The 14372-nt window shown below is 39.3% G+C and overlaps 1 protein-coding gene and 1 long non-coding RNA gene across 2 annotated transcripts in view; one reads left to right on the top strand and one right to left on the bottom strand.

The window, feature by feature from the left end:
- LOC144687829 (uncharacterized) overlaps positions 1 to 14372 on the top strand; it is a 701476-nt gene that overhangs the window by 132757 nt on the left and 554347 nt on the right. The gene's annotated exons all lie outside the window — the stretch shown is intronic.
- Positions 1 to 14372, bottom strand: part of hectd4 (HECT domain E3 ubiquitin protein ligase 4) — a 287263-nt gene that overhangs the window by 205488 nt on the left and 67403 nt on the right. Inside the window, exon 6 of the mRNA XM_078554314.1 lies at positions 10268 to 10406. Within this exon, the coding sequence (XP_078410440.1) occupies positions 10268 to 10406 (139 nt within the window). The remainder of the gene's footprint in view (positions 1 to 10267; positions 10407 to 14372) is intronic.

Below are 14372 nucleotides of genomic sequence, written 5' to 3'. Positions count from 1 at the left end.
ATGTTTCTACAAAAAAGGAAGACATTGACATGTGAATCAATGTGGGGCTTCAATGTCTCAGCCTCAATGGGCAGATCAGGAACAACCGAAATGGAGGACTGATACAATTATTCACTCAGTGTGGTTCAGAATTTATTCCATAAACATGACAGATGCATCTGCAACAAGTAGATTGGCAAATAGGTTATTCCCTTGTGTTGATATTATCATCTGCTGCAAACCCAATCTAGCAGCTATGTCCCTCAACACTCAGATAGCACTCTTGGTGATCTTTCTACATAGCCACTCTTAATGGTGGGCATTGAAATCCCCCACCCAAAGTATATCCTTTGCCCTTGCTATCCTCAGTTTCTGCTCAAGATGGAGGAATACTAACTTGTGGGGGCCGAGTGGTAATCAGCACAAGACTTCCTTGCCTATGATTGGCCTGAAGCTAGGTGAATCATAAGGTTCAGCATCACAGGGCCACCCCCACTCAAATGTATACTACTGTGCCCCAATCTCTGATGGACAAGTCCTACCAGTGGAACAGGACATAACCCAAGGATGGTGATGGTATGACAATGTTAGGCTATTGCTTGATTCATCTGTGAGGCAGCTCTCCCAACTGGTGTCACCCATGGCTTAGGTGGTAGAACTACCACCCGAGTCAGGAGGTTGGGGGTTCAAGTCCCATTCCTGAGATTTAAGTGCAGTACTGTTAGATCCCTCAGTCTTTCGGATGCTTTTTCAGGTGAATGTCAAAGATCAGTTCTGTTTCTGGGACGTTGCTGTGCCCAAAATGAATGCCATGTTTCCTGCAGTGCAACAGTGACCAAACTTCAAAAAGTGGTTCATTGATTGCAAAGCACTTGAGACGCTGAGGATGTGCTAGAAATGCAGAGTTTTTGAGTACTGCTGAAAAAAAGAAACTTTGAAGTTTTTCGTCTTGCACTCAGGACAATTCACAAGAAAATGCCACTCATCAGGACAATTCACAGGAAAATACCAATGAAAATGGAAACAACATATTTACACTGGATGAAGGGAGAGTGCTGATAGGTTGGAAAGTGGACTCCAATTGGTAGAGGCATTGCCATGGAAATGCATTAGTTGATGATGACTAACAGTTAACTGCCAAGCATTGTTTCAAATTTAAACCAGGCAGCTTGACTCTGATTGGTCAAGACATTGCCCTGTGGAATGAACCAGCGAATGACTGCCACTTATTTTGTTTAGCTCAAACGGGTGTAATGCGTATACATGTTCAGTCTGCAAAGAACACGGTCTATGTATTAATATATGTAACTTCCAGTACACCACAAATGTCCAACGCTGAGAGCCCAATTTAACCTATCATAAATTGGTTGTCAGCGTATTTCTTAGCACACTGAGGATTATTTAGCAAATGTTGTCCAATCATGGAATCACATCTAATGTCTGACGCTGTTTTGAGTTTTGCAAGCACAGGCTTTGTTGGATATTGAAATTTAAACCTTGCCAGTTGGGAACAGCAAAATGGACATGTTGTTTCATACGATCCGCCAGTCTCTGGGACCTATGGCCAACATACCTAGCATCACATTTGGAAATGCATGGAAATTCATACACTACGTTACTCATTTGTGTGATAGGTAGAACATCTTTTTAGCTTGACGGCAGCATCCTGTTAGTGGCAAATACCACTCGTGTTGCTACTGCATAGTAGCAGCATGAAACAATTAGCTGTATCTGCTGCTCATATTTTTGAGATACCTTGCCCTTCCAGGGTAACTGCCGGGCAGTTAACAGTCTGTCACCATCAACTGGTACATTTTCCATGGCAATGCCTCTACCAGAGTCCACTTACCAACCAACCAGTAGTCTCTTCTCATACAGCATATGTTGTTTCCCCTTATACTGTTATTTTCTTGCGAATTGTCCTGATGAGTGCAAGATGAAAACCTTTGACAAAAAGTTTATTTTTTCAGAAATACTGAAGTTCTATATTGCTAAATGACCATTTGTACAGTATTCCTTTAGCTTTGCAACCAGATGTTAGCAAGGACGACTTTGTAGAGTCGACTGGGCTGGCTGGGTCTTTGTCGAGTCCTAATTCAATGGCCAAGTCACAACCGATTGGTCAGTCTCATTTTCTTATTTTTTGTTGGAACGTGAGTCAATGGGGCATTGGATTAAAGTTTTTAAAGACAACATGACAGCATCGTGGTCACTTTCACTGATAGCAGCTCTTTATTCCAGACTTAGCACTTAAATGTTACAAACAATTTCCTCATGTTCATCCTCTACCCAGGTACCTTCTGGACTTTCTATAAAATCAATGAATGTTTCCAATGGAAAGTTCTATATTGAGTGATCCATGACAATAGCTTCAAAAAAATTCCTAAGCTGCTTTACAAGCACTCATGCCATTTTCCACAAATATGCACAATATCATTGTGGGTGCTACGCCTAATGACAGTTGCACTGCCCCACACTTCTTACAATGCGCAGGAGACTACGTCATCTGAAATTGCTGGTCCTGTCCGGAGGTCCACGATGTACAAAATTTAAGGGAGGAAATGCTTCAGCTACCTACCTCTCTAAGGCCAAATATGTACTTGGGTTACTCTGGAAGGGAATCACGTAATATCTATGGGCTTCAAGCCTTTCAAGGCCGGTGGATACCGCAAGGTGCACATTGTTTTATTACTGGGAATAATATTCTAATTTGATACACATATTTTTAGTTTCTTAGAGCCAGTTATTTTCATGGTGCACCTCATGGGACACTTGACAGGCACTGGTTTTTCTAGGGGCATTGGAGTGCCCAACACCACCTCAATGGTTTAAACAAAATAGACCTGTAAGTAGAAATATATTTTAAAACTTGCATTTTTAATTATAAATAGGGCTTTCTGGTACAAAACAAGCATCTGTATGTAGCAATTGTTATGCCACAGTTTATAATGGAGTTTTTGGTCTTTTTCTGTCCTGTAAACCTCTACAGTTTCTGCTTTTAGAACTTGTTAATCAACATCAAAAATCAACACTGAAAGGCTTCAATTTTTAAAATAAAACACTGAACATATGACATACAATGTCTGCATGCTAGACAGTTATTACAGAGGATCAGGATATAGCTATATTAAATGGATTCTTCATATTGGTTTTCACAGATGAGCACTGCATCGATAATAGACAGAAGTTAGTTAAAAAAAGGCAGGATTAAATATCCATCAGGCTCCTGGGGTACAGTGGGCATATTTCCAACTCTAAGGAATTGTAGGAGAAAGTGATTGCTATTTTTCAGAATTTAATAAATGCTGGAGCACTGTCTGATAAGTCGAAGGCAACTATTCAAAAAAGGAAACTGGTCTTAATTCTGCAAGTTAATAGTTTTAATAAAGATAAAATACTGCAGGTGCTGAAATCTGAAATAAACAAAAAAACTCAGGTCCGGCAGAATCCGTAGAGAGAGAAACAGAATTAACATTTCAAGTCCAATATCACTGTTCTTCAGATAAAAGCAAAATACTGCGGATGCTGGAAATCTGAAACAAAAACAAAAATAGCTGGAAAAACTCAGGAGGTCTGGCAGCATCTGCGGAGAGGAATACAGTTAACGTTTCCAGTTCGTATGACTCTTCATCAGAACTAAGGAAAAATAGAAATGAGATGAAATTTAAGCTGGTTGAGGGGGGCGGGACAGGTAGAGCTGGATAGAGGGCCAGTGATAGGTGGAGGCAAAGAGATTGCCAAAGATGTCATAGACAAAAGGACAAACAGGTGTTGACGGTGGTCATATTAGCTATGGAAGGTGCTAATGGTGACATTAAGGGTAGAAAGCAGGACGAGCAAGTGACAGATAGCCCTAGTGGGGGTGGGGTAGGGGGAAGGGATCGAAATGGGCTAAAAGGTGGAGATAAAACAATGAATGGAAATACATTTAAAATAATAGAAATAGGTGGGAAAAGAAAAATATATTAAAAATTTTTTAAAAATAAATTATTTGAAAAAGGGGGATCGGAAAGGGGGTGGGGATGGAGGTGAGAGTTCATGATCTGAAGTCGTTGAACTCAATGTTAAGTCCGGAAGGCTGCAAAGTGCCTAATCGGAAGATGAGGTGCTGTTCCTCCAGTTTGTGTTGAGCTTCACTGGAACATTGCAGCAGGCCAAGGACGGACATGTGGGCATGAGAGCAGGGCGGTATGTTGAAATGGCAAGCGACAGGGAGAACCGGGTCATGCTTGCAGACAGACTGAAGGTGTTCCGCAAAGCGGTCACCCAGTCTGCATTTGGTCTCTCCAATGTAGAGGAGACCGTTCTTCAGAATGGATGAGTGTAGCTCCAACGACATTCAAGAAGCTTAACACCTTCCAGGACAAAGCTGCCTGCTTGATTGGCACCCCTTCCAGAAACATTCACTCCTTCCACCACTGATGAACAGTGGCAGCAGTGTGTACCATCTACAAGGTTCACTGCAGAAACTTGCCAAGGCTCCTTTGGCAGCACCTTCCAAACCCACAACCATCTAGAAGGACAAGGGCAGCAGAAACATGGGAACACCACCGCCTGGAAGTTCCCCTCCACTCACTATCCTGACTTGAAAACATTGTCATTCCTTCACTGTCGCTGAGTCAAAATCCTAGAACTCACTGCCAAACAGCACTGTGGGTGTACCTACGCCACAGGGATTGCAGCGGTTCAAGAAGGCAGCTTACCATCACCATCTCAAGGGCAATTAGGGATGGGCCTTAATAAATGCTGGCCTAGCCAGCAATGCCCACATCCCGTAAATGAATTAAAAAATTGTTTTACAGCCACACTAGAAAAACTGAAGACATTCTATAGAATTTTATAAATGAATATCTAAAGAGCACAAGGGGACAGTCAGTGTGGTTTAAGTAATAAGTTGTGCACAAAGCTACTGGAATCTTTCAAGAGATAACCAAGTTAGTGGTTGAAGATAAATTGAAATACAGTTACCTTGGGTCATCAAAAGATGTTTGATAAAAGTTTTTCATAAAAAAAGGGCTGCAAAAGAAGGTGAAGGCTCAGAACAGATGATAAATTTTCCAGATGGATTAGAATTGGTTTAGCAACGCAAGACAGAGGTAATAGAAGAAATAGAAATTACTCTTTCTGGGATCCCTACTATTTGCAATAGTCAGGAATAATATGAAAAAGGGTGCCTTCTACTATTTCAAATTTGTTGAGTTTAGAAAAACTGAGAAAATTATGAGAGAAAGATCATCTTCAGAGAGACTAGAGTGGATTATTTGGATTGTTCAGACATGGCAGTTGGATTTAAGTGACAATATAAATTTCAGAAGTCATAACAATAAATATTATGACATCAACAGATCCTTGAACAGAACAAGAATTTGTATGTAATCACTGGTCATACCCTGAAATCATCTGTTCAGTGTAACTGCTAACAATAAGACAAAAAGGATGCGGGGTTCCATCCTCGATGCACTAGATTACAAGTCAATACAAGTCATGTCGATCTATGGGTCAGCAGTGAAGCCAATTCCGGAGTACTGCATGCAGTTTTGGTTAATGTACCTTAAAAAGTATACACATGCAAAAGAAAAAGATTGGAGGTAATGCCTGTCTTTATGGAACTAAGTTAAGCAATTTAAAACTGATTTTCACTAGAAAGAGGGATTAAATGGAAACATGGTGCAGGTCTTTAAAATAATGAAAGGCTAGATTCAGTTGAAGTAAGGACGCTGCTTGGACAATGAGAAAATGACTAGAGGACAAGTACGAATTCACAGACCTTAAGGCAAGGTCAGAGATTAGGGAAAAAAATTATCTTTTCCCCCTTCCACAGGATAGAGGTCATATGGAGCAGACTCCTAGAGAAGCTGTGCGATTCAAGCATCACTTGACACCTTTCAATGGGAGCTGGATCAATATCTGCTCAGAAAATAATTGAAGTTTATGAGAAGATAATAGTGACACTTTTTTTTTTAAAGAAAATAAGGAAAGCAGAGAAGGAATCTTTCATTAAGGATTGACAGGTGGTTTGGGAGAGAATTCCTTATAATGATCATACATGGTTTCTGGACAAAGCAGGTTTCATGAGCTGAAAGACATTCGAACACATGAATTAGGAGCAGGAGTAGGCCATTCGGTCCCTCATAGCTGCTCTGATTGTGGGTTCCACTTTCCTGGCTATCCACTATATCCTTTGAATCCTTCGTCAGTCAAGAATCTATCTAAGCCTTAGTATTCAATGACCTTGCCTTCAACGCTCGCTGGGGAAGAGAATTCCACAGACTAACAACCCTCACAAAAAATTCTCATTTCCATCCTAGATGGGAGACCCCTTATTTTTAAGCTATATCCCCTAATTCTAGTCTCTCCTAAAAGGGGACATGTCCTCTGAGCATCCACATATCAAGTCTCCTCAGGGTCTTATATGTTTCAATAAAATCACCTCTCATTCTTCTAAACTCCAATGGATATAGGCCCAAACTGTCCAAGCCTTTCCTCAAGACAGTCCCTTCATCCTAGGAATCACTGAGTAAACCTTCTCTGAACTACTTCAAATGCAATTATATCCTCTTAAATAAGGAACTGTACACAGTACTCTAGATGTGGTCTCAACAAAGCCCTTTACTTTAATATTCCATTCCCCTTGCAATAAATGACAACATCCCATTTACTTCTCTAATCACTTGCTGTACCTTGATATTAACTTTATTGCGATTCATGTACCAGAGCACCCAGATCTCTCTGTACCACGGAGTTCTGCAATTTCTCTCTCCATTTAAATAATATGCTGCTTTTCTATTCTTCCTGCCAAAGTGGACAAGATCACATTTTCTTACATTATACTCCATCTGCCAAATTATGGCCCATTCACTTAACCTACCTCTATTCCTTTGCAGACTCCTTATGTCCTCTTCACAAGTTACTCTAAGTATCCTTGTGTCATCAGCAAATTTAGCAACCATACATTCGGCTCCTTCATCCAAGTCACTGATACAGATTTTATACAGTTGAGGCCCCAGCAGTGATCCCTGTGACACTTCACTGGTTACATCTTGCTATCCCGAAAATTACCCATTTATCCCAATTCTCGGTTTCCTGTTAGCTAACCAATCCTCAACCATGCTAATATGTTACCCCCTACACCATGAGCTCTTATTTTGTGTAGTGACCTTTGAGGTGGCACCTTATCAAATACATTTTGGAAATCCAAGTTCAGCACATCGACAGGTTCCCCTTTATCTACATTGCTTGTTATTTCCACAGAGAACTCTAATAAATTAGTCAAACATGATTTCCCTTTCACAAAACGATGTTGATTCTGCTGATTGAATTATGATTTTCTAAATGTCCTGCTCTTACCTCCTTAATAATTTTCCCTATATTTTCCCTACCACAGATGTTAGGCTAATTAGCTGTGTCCCTTCTTTCTTGAATAGAGCAGTTACATTCACTATTTTCCAATCTGATGAGACCATTCCAGAATCTAGGAAATTTTGGAAAATTAAAACCAATGCATCTATCTCAGCAGCCACTTCTTTTAAAACACTAGGGTGAAGTCTATCAGAACCTGGGGACTTGTCAGCCTTAAGTTCTAATAATTTCCTCAGTACCCTTTCCCTGGTGGTTATAAATGTTTTCAGTTCCTCCCTCCCTTTCACCTCTTGATTTACAATTAGTTCTGGGGTCTTATTTGTGCCTTCTACAGTGAAGAGAGAAGCCAAATTTCCATTCAATGCATCCGCCATTTCCTTATTTCCCATTATTAATTCCCTAGGCTCTCACCCTAGAGGACCATCACTCATTGTAGTTACTATTTTTCTTTTTAAATACCTGCAGAAACTCTTTCTTGTTTTTATGTTTCTAGCTAGCTTTCTCTCATACTCTAATTTCTCCGTTTTTAAAAAAAAAAATCATTCTTTGCTGGTTTTTACATTCTGTACAATCTTCTGACCTGCCACTAATCTTCATGTAATTGTGTGCATTTTCTTTCAATTTGATACTATCTTTAACTTCCTTAGCTAGCCACAAATGTTGTATCCTTTTTCCAAAGTCTTTCCTTCTGTTGTGTTATGAAATAGCTCCTTAAATGTCTTCTACAGCATCTCCACTGACCTACCCCTTAACCTAATTTCCCAGTTCACTTTAACCAGCTTTGCCCTTATACCCTTTACATTTAAAACACTAGTCTTAGACCCATTTTTCTCTCTCGCAAACTGAATGCAAAATTCAACCATGTTATGATCACTGCTATCTGGGGGCCCCTTTACTACAAGGTCATTTATTAATCTGGTGTCATTGCAAATTATCAGGTCGAGAATAGCCTGCTCTCTGGTTGCCTCTATAATGCTGCTCAAAGAAACTGTCTCAAAAACACATGACGAACTCATCCTCCAAGTTACCTTTGCCAATCTGATTTGTTTAAATCTATATGCAGATTAAAATCACCCATGATTATTGCCGTACCTTTCTCAAAAGCCCCCATTATTTCTTCCTGTATACCTCGTCTAAGTCTAATTACTGTTAGGAGACCTATAAACTCCTCCCAAAAATACCTTTGCTATTTTTTATCTCTACCCAAACTGATTCTACATCTTGATCTTTAGAACCAAGGTCACCTCTCACTATTGACCTACGTTATCCTTAATTAACAGAGCTACCCCACCTTTTCGTAGCTTCCTGAACTTTTCTATACATAAAGTACCCTTGAATGTTCAGGTCCCAGCCTTGGTTACATTGCAGCTATGTCCCTGTAATGGCCATCAGATCATACATATTTTTTCTATATGAACTGACAATTCATCTGTTTTGTTACAAATGCTATATGCATTCAGATACAGAACCTTCAGTCCTTTTATTTTTAAACTACTTTTTCACCCTCTGACCTTATCTGCTGGTGCACTCTTAAACTTGTACACTGTCCCTTCCTACCATGCTGATTATCATTACCCTTATTACCTTGCTCTCTTGCCTTGTCCTCTCCCTTTCAGTTACCACGTCTTCCCTGACTTGATCCCTCGCCCCCACCAGTAAGCTAAATAGTGGGGGTGAGGGATCAAGTTTAAAGCCCTCTCTACTGTCCCCCAGCCCAGTTTAGGTAAAGCCCATTCCCAATAATACAGCTTCCATTTTCCCAGATACTGGTGCCAGTGCCCCATGAATCAAAACCCATTTCTCCCACAGCAATCTTTGAGCCACGCATGCAACTCTAACTTAATTTACCCTATGCCAATTTGCTCGTGGCTCAGGTAAGTCAGCTTTTGCAATCTTTTGCATTACTGCCTTATTTGACACTCGGGGTAGCAGAGAATCATACTAAGTAAGCATTTGAGCTGCTTCCCCAGAGTGTTTCTCATAACCAAAGCTACAGATACCAAACAGGTTAGAAAACTCCGATGAAAAACAGCATAATGAATTAATCATTTGCACAAATAAAGCTAATTAAAAATGTGATCAGAACATATGAATTCAATTAAAATGTGATCAACACACATATCAAACAAATAATGTTTCTTTGTAATCTTCCACAAAAACATTCTATATATTTGTGCTTGGGATGTGGGAACCTCCAGCAAGGTAATACATAATGTCCTTCCTTTATTGCTCTGAGGTTATGATGAATATATAGTCAACTTTTTAAAACAAACTGCAATCCAACATCTGGCAGTTTGAACAATCAGTGCTGTCTTAAAGCTGAAGTGTCCAAAGTATGGACAGGCCAAGGGTTATATCCAGTATGCAAGCTTCAGTTATTCAGCCCACCAAGTCCCAGTTTCTGATGCATCATGTTGACAATGCTTCCATTGTTAGTTAATACAGAAATTTAATTGGCATAAGAAATTGCAAAAGGTTGCTACCATATTAATCAGAAGGCAACCTAGGTCCAGAAATCAGTCTTTTTTCACCAATGAGAAAAGTAAGTAACTCTCACCATCAGTCATGCCCAATTTCCTTTTTATATATAAGCTGAATAATGGAAAAATGTAATTCATGAACACAAAGGATAATTCTTCAGTGCGTAATCTGTACTTAATGATATCTGATATTCTTTCACTTAAGCAAATATTACTTTAGTTTTATGAATTCATATTGCAGTAACACTGCAAAAATAGTTCAATTTTACATCATTGCAAACTGCAGCCTTGATATTCTAGAGACTTTCAGGATGGCTAAATTTGAGGCTGAGGGCAATAATGCAGGGCTGCACTTCTAGGAAAAAGCAAGGTGGCATTTGAAAAATCAGCAGATGCAAGAGTGTTAACAATATTCATTCAACAGCAAAAGTTGAGAGATATGAAATTACCTGTAGGGTATACTGATCGATCACTTGAAAGAGGTAATGAGGTTTGCTGTCAAAGGAGGCGGGGCGGTGAAGGAGAGCACTACTGCCAAAAGCAATCCAGCCAGCTTCCAGTTCATCATTGCGACAATAGACAAAACCGCTGGGAAGAAAAAGGTCTGCTGATTAGGAATGACACTACCAGAATTCTCCCAGATGAGCTCAAACAAAAAAATCATTCTTGTTCCATCTCACCCAACCCCCACCAAATAATTGAGTATAATAGATAACTTTAACAACACCTGCTGAGTTACCACAAGTAGAATTCATTGAGCTCAAGTTCAATTTTGGCGAGCCAAGAAGCAACACTTAGCTATTACCTAATCCTCAAATTACTTAAGGGCATTTATCATCAAATCAACAGAAAGTGACCATCTTCAATTGCACGTCATTGAACATACTTTAATTTCAATACTTCGGATTAGCAAAGACAGACTACCATACTAATCAAATTTACTATTAAAACTGTCAGGTTGGGTGAACCAGAGAATCTTTTTACTTGTCAGTCATGCTTTATATGTTCAGATTATTAAGTTACTCTACTCGCAATTCCCTACTTCCTCCCAATCAGCTGGATTTTTGGGGTAATCATAACGGTTGATTTAACTTGTATTTTATTAAATGCATTAATTGTATTAATTGCATTCAATTAATAGAAGCTACTTCAAACAGGAGATTCAAGGTTCACACAAAGGAAACAAGGATACCAACTCATAATTGGGAATACTGAGAACAATGACATATCTGAAGACTCACGTTGCTAGAGGACCTAATTCATCAGAACAGACAGCAGATAAATGCAATTTTTAAATACTAATGTTATTTTTCTTTTAATGATTTGAGTTTCTTTGTACAATATAACTCATCTTTTACGGTCATGAATTTAGTATAGTGAAACTGCTTACAGCAATTTTGAAAGCCTGGTCACTGCCGGCATTATCTTTTCTTCCCCCTACATCCTCGTACACTGTTTCATCAAGGAAATTGTCGGGTGAGTCTTTCTAATGGACCAATATTCATCAAGCTGTCCTAATGTACAGGTATAATTTTACAAGCCTCAAGCAAGGTTGGCAATTAGAAAGCACTTTCTTCTTGTTAACAGGTAGTATGGGCAGCAAGCCCATGATGAAATAATTTATATACACACACACACATACAGTGGATGGAGCAAGCTTTAAGGGAAAAGATTGGTTAAAAATGTGCTCTCCTTTCTAGTAATATTGTGGCTGAATCGTTGCTCCAAAATGCCTGCTACCAACCAATTTACAAAGTCTCACAGCTGGACTCTGCTCTTTTTTAAAGTAGTAATCCGGAAATTTGCGATTTTGTTTCTCTCCAAAGAAAGAGAAACATAAATTGAAGCTCATCACTGGGCATTATTGCAGACTCTGACAATAGAGGGGAGAGGCATACAAGTAAGTTGCCTGCCAGTCTCACCGGAGTAAAACGAATCTCAGGGACAACTGAAAAAGGGGAAGGGGAAGCATTTTAATTTGTTGTGCAAATCATTTAAAAAAAATGCACTTGTCTTTTATACAAGAATCAAGACAGTTTGTTTAGAAGGTGTTTGAAATATTGGACTTTTGCAATTGGAGTAGAAATGCTCTACTTCATTAGTGATCTTTGCTCAGCATGGATACACGTGAAAAAAAATTTTACTGGACTAAGTTTGTAAAATACAAGGATCAGGAGGGAGGGTCCCAAGTTCATTCAGAAGCCTGTGTTAAATTAGCTGATTTCAGTTGGGTCGACAGTATAAGTGCTACTAGCCTTAGTGCCCCTAGTTTGGGAACCATATTGTGCCTAGTGATACTACTGCATTTAACTACCAGTTAACAACCCATGCTGGAAATATAGATAAGACCACACAGCAGTGATGCCCCTAACAATCAATACCACGCCTGACATACCAGTTGCCACATGGGTGAAGTACCGCAGGACAACCCATGTCCATAGAACTGTACTTAAGAGAACTATTTACTTCTGAACTGAGTTTCTGATCCTATATCATCTTCATTACAAAAACGATCTACTTGCACCTTCATAAAATTGTCTGCCTCTGAAGCCTGTTTCTGAAACCCCCCAACCATGTTTTTGCTATTTCCAGACTACTCTCTAGGCCTGTGTCTCATCCTACACGCTCAATCTTCACTACATCTAAAACTATCCACCATATTAGATTCTGCACCTAGTTCCACTCGCCCATTTTCCTTAATTCTCTCTCTACAGTCCTCTACCTCTGCACCCACCTAGAGGGATCATCCTTAAAACCCATCTCCTCGACCAAGCTTTTTTGGCCATCTCCCCTAATCTCTCCTCCTTTGGCTTTGTGCCTATTTTTCTTTCACTTCTGTGAAGCATCTACATTAAGGCAAGCTATTGTTTCTGTTCAGCAAGAAAAAAAAAACATCCAGGAACAAAATTAACTTCATCAAGGAGTTAACTGACATCTAACCATGCAATAAATGATTCAGTTGATAATTGCCATTGGGGATCAAAACTAAAATTAGTCTCACCTGCTTAAGGATTTTTTTTTAAAAAATGTATAGAAATTTTTATATACGCTATGCAAAAACATCAAGGGACACTTTTGCTCCATTTTTCATGCTTTTGTTAAGTGTGATATCACACATGCTTCATACGCAGATGCGTAATGAAACTCATGCCAGAAATTGAATAACCATGGTGTAACCCCTGGAGATCAGATCTGACTGCTACTGTATACTTGTTTGTAAGTCAGCATGAAGAGGTAGTTGCCTGGTCACCCATTTGAAAGGTGGGGGTGGGGGTGTAAATGGTGTGTACTACAGTACTAAGAAAAGGGGATACTCAAAAGTGTTTTTCTTAATGTTTCAATATCACAGCACTTTTGAGTAGCAACATAGCTATGTCACATGGAGTGCTAGAATGAAAGATCAACACATTATCTCCACAGTAATACCCTCTCAACCTTTGCTCAGAGGAGTGTGGTCTTGCACAACACCAACAAGCAGATCACTCCCTTGGCCATTCAACGAGTTACTAAATTATTTGTATTTGCACCTTTAGAGTTCTTAACTAAAAATGTTTTCACCAAATTCAATTAAACCAGTTACTCAAAACACACAAGAGTTTTCTCAAAAAACTACTTTCTATTTTATTTTCTAACCTCTCTCCGCCTAAAGGCAATTTGTTATGCTGGGCATTTTCCATGCCTGAGCCTAGCCACTGATTGCTATTCAATTGCAGAGAACATGGTAGGCAAGCCCAAATCTGCTATATATCTACACATACATATTTTCCAGCAAGCATCAGTGGATAGTGACCAGGAATGCATACACCAGCTTACTTTTTCACTTTACAGTTTAGTGTGCTTACTGTGCTATATCAGCTAATTTAGCAGATGCTGAGAGATTAAACCAGTCTGTGGGACATAATGTGGCATTTAACAACCAGAAACAACATATTTTAGTAAAGTCAGTCCAAAAATAATTAATTTTGAAAAAGGAATATATGTAGTTTCTAGTAAGCTTAAGTGTGAACCCAACTGATAATCTTAAAATTGGTTGTTAGTGTAATCCTTAGCACAATCAGGTCTGTTCAGCAAAATGCTGAATACACATATTCATATGCAAGGGCCAGTCCTCTGCAGGCAAAAGGAATATGTCCAGACATTGCACCTTTTTGAATAAACAATAGCCCCCTGGTGCATTCACCATGGCAATGACACAACCAACCAGAGCCGACTTGCCAACCAATCAAAACCCATTTTTCTCTTGCAATATAAATTATTGTTCCCTTTGGAATTTTGCATTCGTGAGTCTGTCCTGATGAGTGCAAGATGAAAAGCTTTGGCAGCTTGTCTTTTTTCCCCAGCAATACTCAAGTGTTATATGACATAGCGACTAAATGATTGAGTGATTGAAGAAATATTGCAATATTCCAGATTTGAGAAATAAATCCACTCTAAATGGACTTCCACTGTTTACAATCCAAAAAAATTTTGCAGTCAACAGTAATATGAAAAGCAATGAGTGAACTCCCAAGATTAATACACTAGGCAAAGCAGCCAGAACAAATTTGTTGGCAT

Source organism: Cetorhinus maximus, chromosome 12 (assembly GCF_964194155.1).
Source record: "Cetorhinus maximus chromosome 12, sCetMax3.hap1.1, whole genome shotgun sequence".
NCBI lineage: Eukaryota > Metazoa > Chordata > Chondrichthyes > Lamniformes > Cetorhinidae > Cetorhinus > Cetorhinus maximus.
Note: the sequence above shows the minus strand (reverse complement) of the source record. Positions and strands in the feature narration are given on the sequence as shown.